This window comes from Brienomyrus brachyistius, chromosome 8 (assembly GCF_023856365.1).
Source record: "Brienomyrus brachyistius isolate T26 chromosome 8, BBRACH_0.4, whole genome shotgun sequence".
NCBI lineage: Eukaryota > Metazoa > Chordata > Actinopteri > Osteoglossiformes > Mormyridae > Brienomyrus > Brienomyrus brachyistius.
The window spans coordinates 24,837,214-24,850,697 of NC_064540.1; the positions used below are offsets into that span (position 1 = coordinate 24,837,214).

At 37.3% G+C, this 13,484-nt stretch overlaps 1 protein-coding gene across 1 annotated transcript; it reads right to left on the reverse strand.

Annotated features, from left to right (window-relative positions):
* Nucleotides 1–8,608: 8,608 nt before the first annotated feature.
* On the reverse strand, nucleotides 8,609–11,644 carry barx1 (BARX homeobox 1). The gene is made up of 4 exons (XM_049024025.1): nucleotides 11,035–11,644; nucleotides 9,615–9,903; nucleotides 9,346–9,430; nucleotides 8,609–9,171 (listed from the first exon to the last, which is right to left on the reverse strand). Exons 1-4 carry the CDS (start codon nucleotides 11,234–11,236, stop codon nucleotides 9,004–9,006), a joined length of 744 nt encoding a protein of 247 aa, XP_048879982.1. The 5' UTR covers nucleotides 11,237–11,644; the 3' UTR covers nucleotides 8,609–9,003.
* Between the last annotated feature and the right edge of the window lie 1,840 nt (nucleotides 11,645–13,484).

Here is a 13,484-nt window from a genome sequence, read left to right on the forward strand (position 1 = left end):
TAGAAGTGCTTGGTGTTTATAGTGGTGTTGTTCACAAGCCTGATTGCTTGTGGGTAATAACTGTTTAACGGTCTTGTTATCTGGGACGTCACACTTCTGTAGAGCTTTTTTATGGGTTTGTTATGTCATATAAATATTTTTGTATCACCCATCCATTTTCTAAAACCATTTGTTTTATTCAGGGATGCAGAGGGTCTGTGGCCTACGCTGGAGACTCCAGGCACAAGACAGGGAACAACCCAGGATGGGGCACCAACCCATCGCGGAGCACACTCATACACCATTCACTCATACACCATTCACTCATACACCATTCACTCACACACCATTCACTCACACACCATCCACTCACACACCAATCACTCACAAGCCATTCACTCACACGCCATACGCTCACAGACCATTCACTCACACGCCATGCACTCACACACCATCCACTCACACACCATTCACTCACACACCATACACTCACACACCATACACTCACACGCCATTCACTCACACGCCATGCACTCACACGCCATTCATTCACACGCCATACGCTCACACACCAATCACTCACACACCATCCACTCACACGCCATTCACTCACACACCATCCACTCACACACCATTCACTCACACGCCATGCACTCACACGCCATTAACTCACACGCCATACGCTCACAGACCATTCACTCACACGCCATTCACTCACACACCATGCACTCACACACCAATCACTCACACACCATCCACTCACACGCCATTCACTCACACGCCATTCTCTCACACGCCAATCACTCACACGCCATACACTCACACACCATTCACTCACACGCCATACACTCACACGCCATTCACTCACACGCCATACACTCACACGCCATTCACTCACACGCCATTCACTCACACGCCATACGCTCACAGACCATTCACTCACACGCCATTCACTCACACACCAATCACTCACACACCATCCACTCACACGCCATTCATTCACACACCATCACTCACACGCCATTCACTCACACGCCAGTCACTCACAGACATTCACTCACACGCCATTCACTCACACGCCATTCACTCACACGCCATTCACTCACACACCATCCACTCACACACCATTCACTCATACATGGACATCCATGGACATCCATGGACAATCTGGTAACTCCAATCAGCCTCAGCATATTTTTGGACATATTTTGGAAACTGGAGTACCTGGAAGAAACCACACAAAAACCCGGGGAGAACTTGTTGGTATCATTGTCAGATTATATAATGTTTAACACCATCATGCTTTTGTTTTTTGCAATACTTTTTTTGTCATAACTATGCATATATTACAAAGCACTCTGTATTGATGACTCCTTAGAGTAGGTCACACCTATGAAAATAATTTATAAAAAGTACTTTATATATTATAAAACACAAAGTACTACAAAGTATCATTCTAACTCAGATGTCAAATATACTTTGATATTTCTAGAGTTCATATTCCTAAAATGTGACATTGGACCATTCACTTTCAATTTTCTTGTCATCTTGTCACTGTTTATGTTAAACAAGCCTGAGTCTGTAGTTACTGTAGAACAGTCTTTTATGAAGACAGTTTGGGCAGTGCAGTGAGGCAGCTCACCGTCTAATTCAGGACATTACATCACCATGTTTTTTGAGCATCAGGCAAGTTCTGTGACAAGACAGGAGGAAGTAATTAAATCTTATTATGCTGCATAAAAAGTGCTGCACCCTAAGCACACTGCGAGTTGTAACTGAAGTGTGCCGCATGCTGTCGTGCTGGGAAGCGAGGGGCCCCAGCATGGAAAATGCCCGATCTCAGCTGCCTGCGCATCGCAGCCCTTAGCTGCTTAGCGTCCTCACGGTAGCTTTACGTCACGGATGAGCCAGTTTCTATGCCCTGAAACCGATAGCTCGTAAGTGGTTGTCACACGTTCACGGTAACGCTAACAGATGGGGAACGCAAAGCAGAAGGACGTGACAAACAGTGAAAATGCAGAGATTATTTAATCAGCTCTGACGATACTGTTCTGTGAGGGAACAGTCTGGGAATCCAGTCAGAGCTTCATTTAAAAAAATTCAATAATGCCATAAACATGTTTAAAGGGAAATAGTCAAACAATATTGTTCACTAAACCTGTTTGTTGCACAGGATTTACTAAATTCACAGGACTCATTAAAATGCCACAAATTACAGGTATACGCCATTTAAATAGTCACTGACATGTAGCATGAAGCATAACTCAAGATGAATAAAGGTATATATGGCGGATATAGACAACATAAAATTTGTGTAAAATTTAAAACTTAGCCTATAATGTATTCTAAAAATCACAATTTGTTAATCTGATCATTAAATATTAAATATTGACAGTAAAATTGTCCCGTAAATTAAATATTGTCAGTATAGGCCTACCATCTGTCTTATGTCCTGTAGGTAAGTTATTAATCAGTTCTTAAATGGAAGGTTCTCATTTATCTACAGTTTAAAACACATACAGAAATTGTGACAGAGACACACTCCCAGATATAAATCCAAGAAGTTTTTTTCCTGCTTTATCCACGTATTAATTTCTAAATCTACCTTTTTATTATCTTATCACTTATAAAATATTGAAATTAACGGCTGTGCAAAACTCCATTATCATTTATTCAGGTATAAATCGATTCATCCAAGATGAAAATAAAAATGAGAAGACCTTGTTTGTTCAATCAAATCACAGAGCAGTTTAAGCTCAATTAAACATCTGCAGCCATCTGCTTTAAGAGCCAGAACTGAAAATACACTTAGGCACCTGTAATTTCTCAGTGTTACACATCCGAGAAATGGGATATTGTTGTCGTTATGAATGGCAGTGTTTCTGAAATGCGATTCCGGCATTTTCGGCCTTTTCCGAACGCCTTGGTATAGATGTGGAGAACCTAACTTGGAATAGATTAATACTTTCATAAGATGAATGTTATCTACGATTGTTTTGTCATAGAGTTTAAATGATGACGAGATCTTTCTTCGTAAACGTGATACAAAAAAGCATATGCTTACATAATTCATTAAACAGCTACTAAAACACGAACGAAAATTAACATTAACATGAAAAGCCAACGATGGAATCCAATCGGTAATTTTAAATTGTTTTGAGCATCCGTATTAACACATATATAACTATGGATAAAAATAAATCATATATTTAATGCATTATCACCTATACACATGAGCGCTAAATTCGGGAAGCAAATAGCGCGAGGGCTCCCGTTACTCATGCACTTATGTCTCCACTGGAAGCTAAACAAATTCTTACCCATAAAACGATTTTATTTCAGCGGCGTAAAATTCCGTATTGTAGCGCTACTTACGGTGTAAGTAAAGAATAGATAAACATCGAATACACACTGCAGCTCAGTCATCGTCACCGCTGTTTTTCGTAAACCACAAGAAATAAAACACGTCTGAGAAGAAACAATGTGTTCCAGTCAATAGTGTAATATGTATTAATTAGAATAATTGCTTTTTCCCTCAACAAAATACGTATGAAGGGAACCTGACCCCTAAATGTAAAATTTCCATCATCGGTTTTTTATATTTAAAAATTGTGCGCAAATTCTTTTTCTATTTTCGTTGATAGTTTTAACAATAAAGACGAAACTTCCTATATACCTCTTGCAATACCCTGAACGTTTTCTGTTTATTCTGCTGTATGGTTTGGAGTAGCAAATGAGAGAGACCTTTGGAGTAGAGAAGGGTTAGCTTAGAGACCAAGCCTGTTACCCACACAATCACACATACATGCGTATGTAAAAGCACATCGGCACTCATTTTCATTTTATAAGTTCATCGTATAAACAGAATTGCTGTTTCGATCCCAGTCTAATAAACCCCAGAAAAATAAACGTATAACAACGAATTGTCGAGTAAAATGGCATACCAAACGTATTATAAACATAGTAAACACTTTCATCTAGAAAGTAAATTTAAATTAAGTGCATTTTATGCTGTTTCTTAAAATTATGCTTTATTCATTTCTATATGTCTTAAAAACAGTATTGTTGCCGATAGCTGCGGTTTTTGAAGCACTTAATTCATTGTTTTGGAACCAACAGAGTCTTACAATAAAACGGTTTATACATCAAATAAGCCTATAAATATTATGAAACGCAGTGTTTTTTTTAATTAATATATCGTTAGTCAAAATACCAACAGGACATTGCACGTAATTTAAAGTACTAATACGTTTTGATGTAAATATATAGAATCGTTGACCCTTGGATATTTAGGTATCAAAACATTACTCCAACGTCTGGATATAATGCTTCTGTATCGTCTAATTAATGTTATGAATAAATTGTTTTCGTCGCCATGATGTTGTTTATGGTATATCTGCAATAAACTACCTTATCGCTTTTCAGAACGCGTAGTGTCTGTCTTTTAATGCCTGTCCCTTAACATGAACTGTTCCAGTGCATTTCGGGATAACCGAAGCTGTGTTGTAAAATAAGGAACTTTTATAAAATGCTGTGAGAATGTTATGATAGGTATAGCTACGCAAAATTATATTTAGGAACCCGTACTAAAGATTTTATAATTAGTGCAATTAAGAGGTTTTAATACGTAACGCTGCAACAGTCTGGCTAATTCTACGCCGAGCTGGATACAATCAGTATTTTAATGGAATGCGGTTGCATCATGTTGGCCGATATAATTTAAGTAATTTAAGAAAATATAAATGGATCAATTGATGTAAGGAGTAATTTTGTGCCGGCCATTCAAGGCATGACTCACGTTGAAAACGCAACAGTACAATGATAATTATGTCAGGCACTGCAAAAAAACCAAACCCTCTAATGACACGAAAAGGTTAATTATCCATTTAACCTTCCCAGTCCCTGTGCACAAGCCCAGCATATGGTCAACCACTCCTGATATTGATTGGCAACGTATTTATTTCTCAAATCTTTAATTTGGTATTTTTACGAATCCAGAAATTCCTTAATGTTCCTTGGTTATATTTTTATTTAGTGATTGTGGCTCCAGTCATCATGCCTTTAATCGATGGTTACACAGCAACCAGGAACCAGCAATTAGGCTGGACTCATAAATAAGTATATGCTAATATAGGCCTACCCTAATATATACGGTAATATAGGCCTACCTTAATATATACGGTAATATAGGCCTACCTTTGTTTTTTTTGGATAGTATAGGCCAATAACCAAAATGTTTTTGTGTTAGTTGTAATACCAGACAACAAGAAGATTAAAATTTCTATTACCTATATTATTAGCTTTCAAATAAAAGGTGCATTCACCATGATGATATTCACCACCCTGTAAATTCGTATACATCCAGAAGTAACAGGAATCACTATTATTAATATTTTGTGCTATTAATATTACCAGGAAAGCCAACAGACTTATAGCTCTGCTGCAGTAATACCTTAATACATGTTATAGCTAATCTTCTTAGCAATTATTTAAAAAAGTAAGCACAGTTAGCAATTTGAAATGTAGTAAATGTGTTACAGATACTTTATTTTTTTATTACATGGTGCACATACTATACAACGTAAATGTATTTCGGTTGATAACGTTTAACATCGATAATCAGAGAAAGGGGACCTTGACTTCCTTCAGGGCTGCTTTTAAACTCAAGATGTGAATATTTTAAAACTCAGGTTCCATTTGAAGTGTTTGCTATTTCCCACATTTTAAGCAATAAATAAGACAATATAGAAAACTTCATCTTCATTATCGTCGTATTAATTCAATACCGCTGGTCTTCTGGTGTTGATGCTACACCTCTCTGCAGTCATTACGGCACTGCAAGTGTGTTTTAAACATTGCGCGTGTGGATTCTTCACAGCAGCGATTCCCAAAATCTAACAATTTTGGAGCATAAAAACATTTGGGCCACGACATAAGGAATGCAATTTTAGCTTTTTAAAACCTAAAATATTGATGTATTTGCATTAAAATTATGATTTCGGTAAGAACTACTATTGACCCCAAAGTAGCCTAGTTGAAGGGCAAAACGAGTATATTTACTTCTCCTAAATATTTGTTATTTTGATTTTCATACCCCGGTCAAATATTTTAAGTGCGATGATGTCAATCCCATTCTGTCGTCATGAATTAGGACAGCTTGCATTTTGCAGCACATCTGCATGTCAATCGGTGCAACTTGAAGGCGACCCAATCCAGAGATTTATGGACAGTAAACCTATGTGTGTTACCCCGACGCCTTTTCTGAAAAGTATTCCAGTTCTGTCAATATTTAGAGACCCAGATTAATTAGGCAGCGATTTATTAACGACAGAAAAATCACGCCAAGTTACTTGAGAGCTGGCATGACAGTTTAGACGGTCAGTTACGTATTACCGTGTTTTTGCACAACACTAATACTTTATAAACACACGGGAGTACCACGCTAGTCAGCGACTGCCAACATGTTTCACTCAATGCAGTAAAACCAAAATTGCAACACAAGTATCACAAATAGTAATCACGAGTATCCGAAACGTTTATAAAATAGGCCTATTGATTTAAAGTTTATTGACAGTAAGATCGATGTTAGTGCCATTTGTTTTAACCGTAAAACTGTTCAAACTAGCTCGACGACATTTCCCGCCTTGAGCCCAATAAAGTACAAGAACAGATGACATATATATTTTTATTTCGGTACTTAGATTGGAGAATGGAGCCTCTAACAGAAAAAAACATCCACTAACGCGAAGGCCAAGAAGCATCCGTTTGAATAAAATCATGATTATGCTTACGCAAAAATGGCATATAATGCCTCTTAGCAGTATAATACTTAAATGCGTTCAGCAGAACTTGGTCCGTGACAATTAGGATTTTCTACTGAAATCACCCTCACTTGTGAAGTAGGCCTGCGGATATTTGTTTTCGACTTTTCGATTTTGTTTCGTGGTAATAATAATAATAATAATAATAAACTGAATGTTGAGGATACCATATTATTGCACTGACTTTGGTGTTGCGCGTGTTCTCGCTGAATTAAAATGATCTACACCGGTATTTTGCTTGTTTAAAAGTATTTAAGTATAGATGGCAGTATATATGTGTGTTGGGGGCGGGTGGGGGGATCTAGCACATTTCATACTTTCATTCATTCCTGACTTATACATGCACGCACTTCACAGCCAGGCGACTGAGGCCAATCTGTGTAATTAAAAGGTAATCTACATATTTCTACCGGAGCACATAACTTTGTTCAAAGCCTTGAAAATGTGCTATGCCACATATTTACACCACAGAGTAAACATATCCTCCCTGAATTAAAGTTTTAATGAAAATTGGTGTAATTTGCGGAACTCCCACAGCCAAGTAATTAACTGTAATACTAACCACTTCTGCGCAAAATGACAGGTTTGCAAAGCCCATTTCATCTGTTGTGGCTAAAGTCTGCATTTAATATACATACACACATACACACACACACACACACACATACACACACACACACACACACACACATATGTATATTTAGAAATCCAACATGAACCTGCTTAGTACGTTTGCATTTGGCTATTTGTTGTCATAAACATATATACTGTTGTCAACAATGTGAAAAGATTTATATTAAACACTTTCTGAAGTGACTTGCAGGGGGTCGACGGCACATTATGTATTTCGTCAGATGCAATCTACTCAATTTTAATTTTTCAATGGAATTTTATTCAGTTCAACATAAGTAAGGTTATTGCATTGACGTGCATGTATTCCTTTATGACTTAAATTATATATATCATAATTTCTTCATAAACAGAATGTAAAATTGTATTTACGAAGTGGTGAAACAGGTGTAAATTATGCATGGAAGCAGAAGCGTGATGTGTTTGGCGCAAGACGACGAAAGTATGGCTAATTATGAATAAAAGTGAATAAATGAAGTGTATGTTTAAGAATGTGCATAGGGATGTAATTGCAGTCATTGAACAGCATTAGTACATAATTACATAAATACATACAAATGCATGTGTGTCTGAGAAATCTTTATCCAATGAAAATATAATTTAAATATAGGATACAATGGCATAAGTTCTTTTCTAGAAAATTCTGTAGTACACAGATGATAAAAAAACCCAAACCTATTAGGCCTCTGTTATCGGCTTAAATCATGGTCTTTAATGACAATACAGAGAGCTGTGATTGCTAGCAGAGTGTACGTCATACTGCCGACATACGTCGCTACGCTTCTCTTTTGTCTCCACCATAGGGGGTGTATTTGTGGAAATACATTTTCTTTAATTAATTTACGTCATTAAAGAATTTAATGTCATAGTGTTCTGTAAATAGTCCCAATAATAAACCAATGACCACAAATTTACATCTGGAAAAATAGCAGGTCTATTGTGGGGAGGTGCAAGTATGTTTGAGGTAAGACAGTAAATGATAAAGAACACAGAAGAACGTTAGGAAAGGGAGAGCTGCGGGACTGTTAAACTAACGCCCCAGTAGTGACCACACACACACACACACACACACACACACACACACACACACACACACACACACACATCTGAACATCATTGCCAAAAAGTCCACGTTTTCATTAGTTAAAATCGACTGCAGAAAATTAAACAGGAAATAATTATTTTTGAAAACAAATTTAATATTATGTAGTAACTGCATGAAAAGACATTGCGAGAAACGCAGAACAAATGCAAAACAAACGAGCAAAAAAGAAGCGTATGTCTTTAGAGGGAGTCGATAGCGTCACTCAATGCAACAAAAGTTGATCTACTGACCAGTGTTTTGTTCCTTCCCTTCAAATGAGGGGGCAAATAAGTTCGTCGTGCCAAAATCAGGGAACCGTAACTTGTGATTTTCTGATGCAAAAGTGAAATAATAGATAAAACAGGCTACCACACAAGGTAGGCCTACAGTAGTCTCTAGTGCCAAACTGTCGCTTTTAGGTATAAAACCTCCATCCACCGACAAATCCTTGAAGCTGTTGTTGATTCACATTGACGGAGTGGATCTGTTTTATTCCTCTTGATTAACGTCAGAATGGGAAGAGGAGGAACCATCGGACTGACGGTCGACATCCCGTGACCTCTCTTGCTCTGAAAGCTGCTCACTTGAGGGGATGGAATTCTTCTTGGGTCGGCCTTTAGGTTTCGTGGGTGATTCGAGTCCGCCGCCTTGCAAGACCTGCACATTAAAAAAAGACATGTAGCTGTATCGCAAAAGACAAAACGTGAAATCAGAAAGGCTGCTGCCAAGGCCCAGTCGACTTTGGGGCAATGTTGTCAACTATTAAGAGCATTTACTGAACGCCATCATCATCTGCATTTTGTACTGAATACGTGTTAAATAAATGCTTACAATTTTCTTCCACTTCATTCTTCTGTTCTGATACCACGTTTTTACTTGTAGCTGACTAAGACCCAACGACTCTGCGAGGTCTATTCTGCAAATTTCAACATAAGAGTTTCAGAATTAATGCACAAAACATTTCACTGGCTGAAAAGATAATATGCGAGGATTAAATGTATCCAGAAAGGTATGTATGACGTGATTATATCTTCTGTATTCGCATTTAAACAATGATTGTTCACCCCTGAGTTAAGTACAAAAAACACAATAGTTCATACCTGTCTGGTGTCGAGAGATACTTTTGCTTCTCAAAGCGTTTCTCGAGACCCATGAGCTGTAGTTCGGTGAAGACCGTTCGGCTCCTTCTACCTTTTTTCGTTTTATTGCCTCCATCCCCTCCGGGGTCTAGCTTACTGCGAAGATGGAGGTCCAGGGGCAGGTGATGAGAGCCGGAGCTGACCTGCAGACCTGGAGTTCCCGACAGGAGAGCGGATCCTAGAGGAGCTCCGAGGGAGCATGAGAGCGGCGACAGAGGAAACTTAAGGATACCCGCCTGCTCTTTCAAAACTGAAAAAGAAGTTGGAAATTAAGTTAGAATTCTTTTTTCAGCCACTTTTAATTAAGCCACGGACAAAGTAATAATAATAACAATAATAATAAATAAGCTAGCAATGACAACAATAATAATGAAAATAATAATAATGGAAATGTGCGATAAATTAAAAAAAAAACAAGAAAATATAGGCTATAATGAATAATGAATATTGCTCAACATATAGATACTATTTATTCATTAATTGAAACACGAATACAATTATTTTATGGAAACGCTTCTATGCTCGGATATAAATTATTTTGTTCAGTAACGAAACAGGCCTATATGATCCTATTTCCCAGCACTAAAGATATGCAAGGCGAACATACTATCCATGTCTTTTTAAGGGCTCGGAATGGCAGAATTACAAAATCGTACGGTGAACTGTCGATATAAAGACATTATCCCAGGCAAATAAAGAACGTACGGTTGTACATTGATACGAAGAGGATAATGCACTGACACCATAAATGACAATAAGACAACTTCTTTATATTAAATGAATAGTAAACATATATAGCAAGTTATACATGTAATTTAATAACATCAATTTTTCACAAATGCCACCTTTACGGCCTATTAAAAAATAATAATAAATGTAGTTTTTGTATTTATTTGGGTAGACCTAGTTTATGTAGTCCAGTTATTAGCTGTCAATACTGATTTAAACGGCAAGCGCGTTATTGCTGCAATATATAATGCTTTCGAAAGCTTAACATCGAGGGCCTACTGGACATGCAATGAGTATGCATGGGGAAACTGAATGATCGATCAGAAACTCGGCGCTGAGACGGACGAACGCCGTTTTCCGGACAAACGCCGTTCCTATGTACATTCAAGCAGAGATCTCTTCACTCCATTGCAACGTAATAGTGTGTTTGAGGGAATAATTGTTTAAATCTAGTACCATAAATGTCGGATGTGTATATATTTTGTATCCGAGCGCATTCAGTACGTCGTCAGTTATATAATTCGACATATTCCCTGAAAATATTCCATTTTAACTTCGAATGTACGCTTCCATATTGTTAGCGACTGCACACGGATTATTAATTAATTTTGTTTTAGCACATGAACAATCGAGTTGTTTTGGTACAGCTTACCTAAATGATTGTGGTATGGTCGCGCAGATAAAAGAGCTTGTACACCAAACTTCAGCAACTCCCCAGTCGGGGCGGGCACCTTCTGGTCGGGGTGATCAGTCAGAATTTCCTCGATCATGAAACTCCTGTACCGATGCGATCGGTGGTCCGGATGCGCTTCCGCTGGATAATAATGCGGCCCCAGGTCCATGGAACGCTGCATTGTTCTACCAGTACGAGTCACAATCCGAACAGAGCCAAAGCACCGGACAAACTTTTATGAAAGAACATCTGGGTGGAAAAAATTATGTGATCTTAAAGATGATGCATTATTGGTGTTCAAGGCGAATGCGATTTTCGTCTTTCGAGGGTAAAGAAATCATCCTGAAATGGAAAAAGAACGACCATATAGTCCAAGGAACAAGATTGTATCCGATCACGCCATCCTCTCCTCATCCGCTCACGTCTTAATTGCAGCTGGTACGCCTGAAAAACTCTGCTCTTCGCTGAAGTGGCAGGCTGAAGTACAAACCGCCTTCCAAAAGACTTGATGAAAAAGTTATCTCCGCCCAGTTAAGACTAAACCGCCTATTACCGTTCTTAGCCAAAATGACCTTTCAGTTAAGTATGGGCGTCTTTGGGGCACTGGACTTATAGCAAGCCGAGCGCGGGATGCTCCTCCTCCAATTTAATCATCAAGGGCAAATGCTTTTGGCAATGATGCTTAAGTAAGTAAATGTGATATTTGTACTTTGCGTTTGTATATGTGTTTTTTGGGGGGCGGGTGGGAATATTCATGACTTGAATTTTATAAACTCATTAAAGTACGTCATCAGCGCAAAGATTTAACCACTAATATATTCAAAATATATAAAGTAAAAGTATGCAGAATAAGAATACGATTTAACATCGTGTCTGCAATATTGTAGACAGGAAAAAAACGTTTTATATTTTAAAAAGAAATTACAATAGATACAAGAGAAATAACGGAGAACGCTAATTAATATGCGTAGTATTACAAGTCTGACTGGAAGGAAAAGTTACGAATAGTCCTAATTTATTAATGACAATTGAGAGCAAATCTTCAGACCTAGTTGATCATCGAACTGATGGGGTTAATGAAGCCATTTAAGTATAGTGAGTAATGTAGAACGGTTCTGTTTTTTACATTTGCAGCAATATAAGCCATAATTGCTAGGCCTAAATATTTCACATATGATTCTCTTTTGTGAAATATTGCTTACGTAGTTAACATTATAGTAGGAACGGAAAAAGGCCTATACCTTAACGGTCAGAAATAATATAAACTTAATAAGACACTATGCAGGGCTTGCAGTTTACATCAGCAGCATTGATTTTCACGAAATGATTATGTTACAACGCACTTGCGTGCTGTGTTTTAATCGGTACTGAAATTCACTGAAGTTACTGAAATTTTACACGGATAAATTAAACAAATGCGTCTTTGAAATAAACGCGGCATCTTTCGCTTGGATTTGTCAACCTCAAAATTTCCTCTATGAGCCGGTGAGGAGTTTTTCAAAGATCTGTTTTAGACTTGTCGAGTAATAATAATAATAATAATAATAAATATTATCATCAGCATCACCATTGTCATCATCATTTTCATCATCATCAAATCAATAATCGGGTTTTGAAAGATGTTTTTAAATAAAAAGCGCAGATCGGTAGGAAAAAAAATACAGTAGGCTACTCGAATTCAAAATACGTTCATTTTCAGTAACATTTTATTTGAACCTAATCGTGCATTAAAACCAAAGTTACGCATTTTATCCATGGATGTTTTCCAAGCCCAGATTCTTTCCATTCAATAAAAAAAATCAACACGCATACGCCTGATTTTAAAAAAATCATTTTAAGGTATGTGGTCAATTGCGAATGATAAAGCTAAAGTAATGGAAACGTGTCCTTCGTGAATTGGTTCTTCCATTTCAAAATAAATGCTTGTCAGTTGAGTATCACGACGGCGTAATGTGCAGAAGACAGTATTGTGGTTAATGACACCTTCTTGTAGCCAGTTGATTTCCAATTTTTGTCTTAGAAATGGCTCCTTTAATTCTCTATTGAAAAAAAATCTCGAGCCTAAATTCCTCATTAAAGAATTCAGAATTATGGACAAATAGAATTGCTCATAACCATATAAAATTGAGAAGATAATTTTATTTTTATGGCTCTAGGCTGTAACAGTATGCATTAAATACACAAGTCATGTGGTGGTTTTTAAGAGGGGACATTCCTGAGTATTCAGTGATGACATTTATTAATATTTGTAACATAACTTATGTATTAAAACATACATAATAGAGTGACTCCATTCAACATGATTAATTGAATTTTGCATTATAGTGAAACAGTAAACATTTTAACTCTTAATTAAGTTAGACTTTTTCAGAGTTCAATGTTTAGTTGGTTAACTAGTTGCAATGTAAAGCTTACAAATAGCAACAAAT

Excerpts from the sequence above, each read along its gene's own strand:
- barx1 (XM_049024025.1), bottom strand. The coding sequence starts at position 11,236 with ATGCAGCGTTCCATGGACCTGGGGCCGCATTATTATCCAGCGGAAGCG. Across the intron at positions 9,431-9,614 it reads TATCTCTCGACACCAGACAG|AATAGACCTCGCAGAGTCGT; the intron begins GTATGAACTATT and ends TGAAATTTGCAG. Across the intron at positions 9,172-9,345 it reads GAATGAAGTGGAAGAAAATT|GTCTTGCAAGGCGGCGGACT; the intron begins GTAAGCATTTAT and ends TTTAATGTGCAG.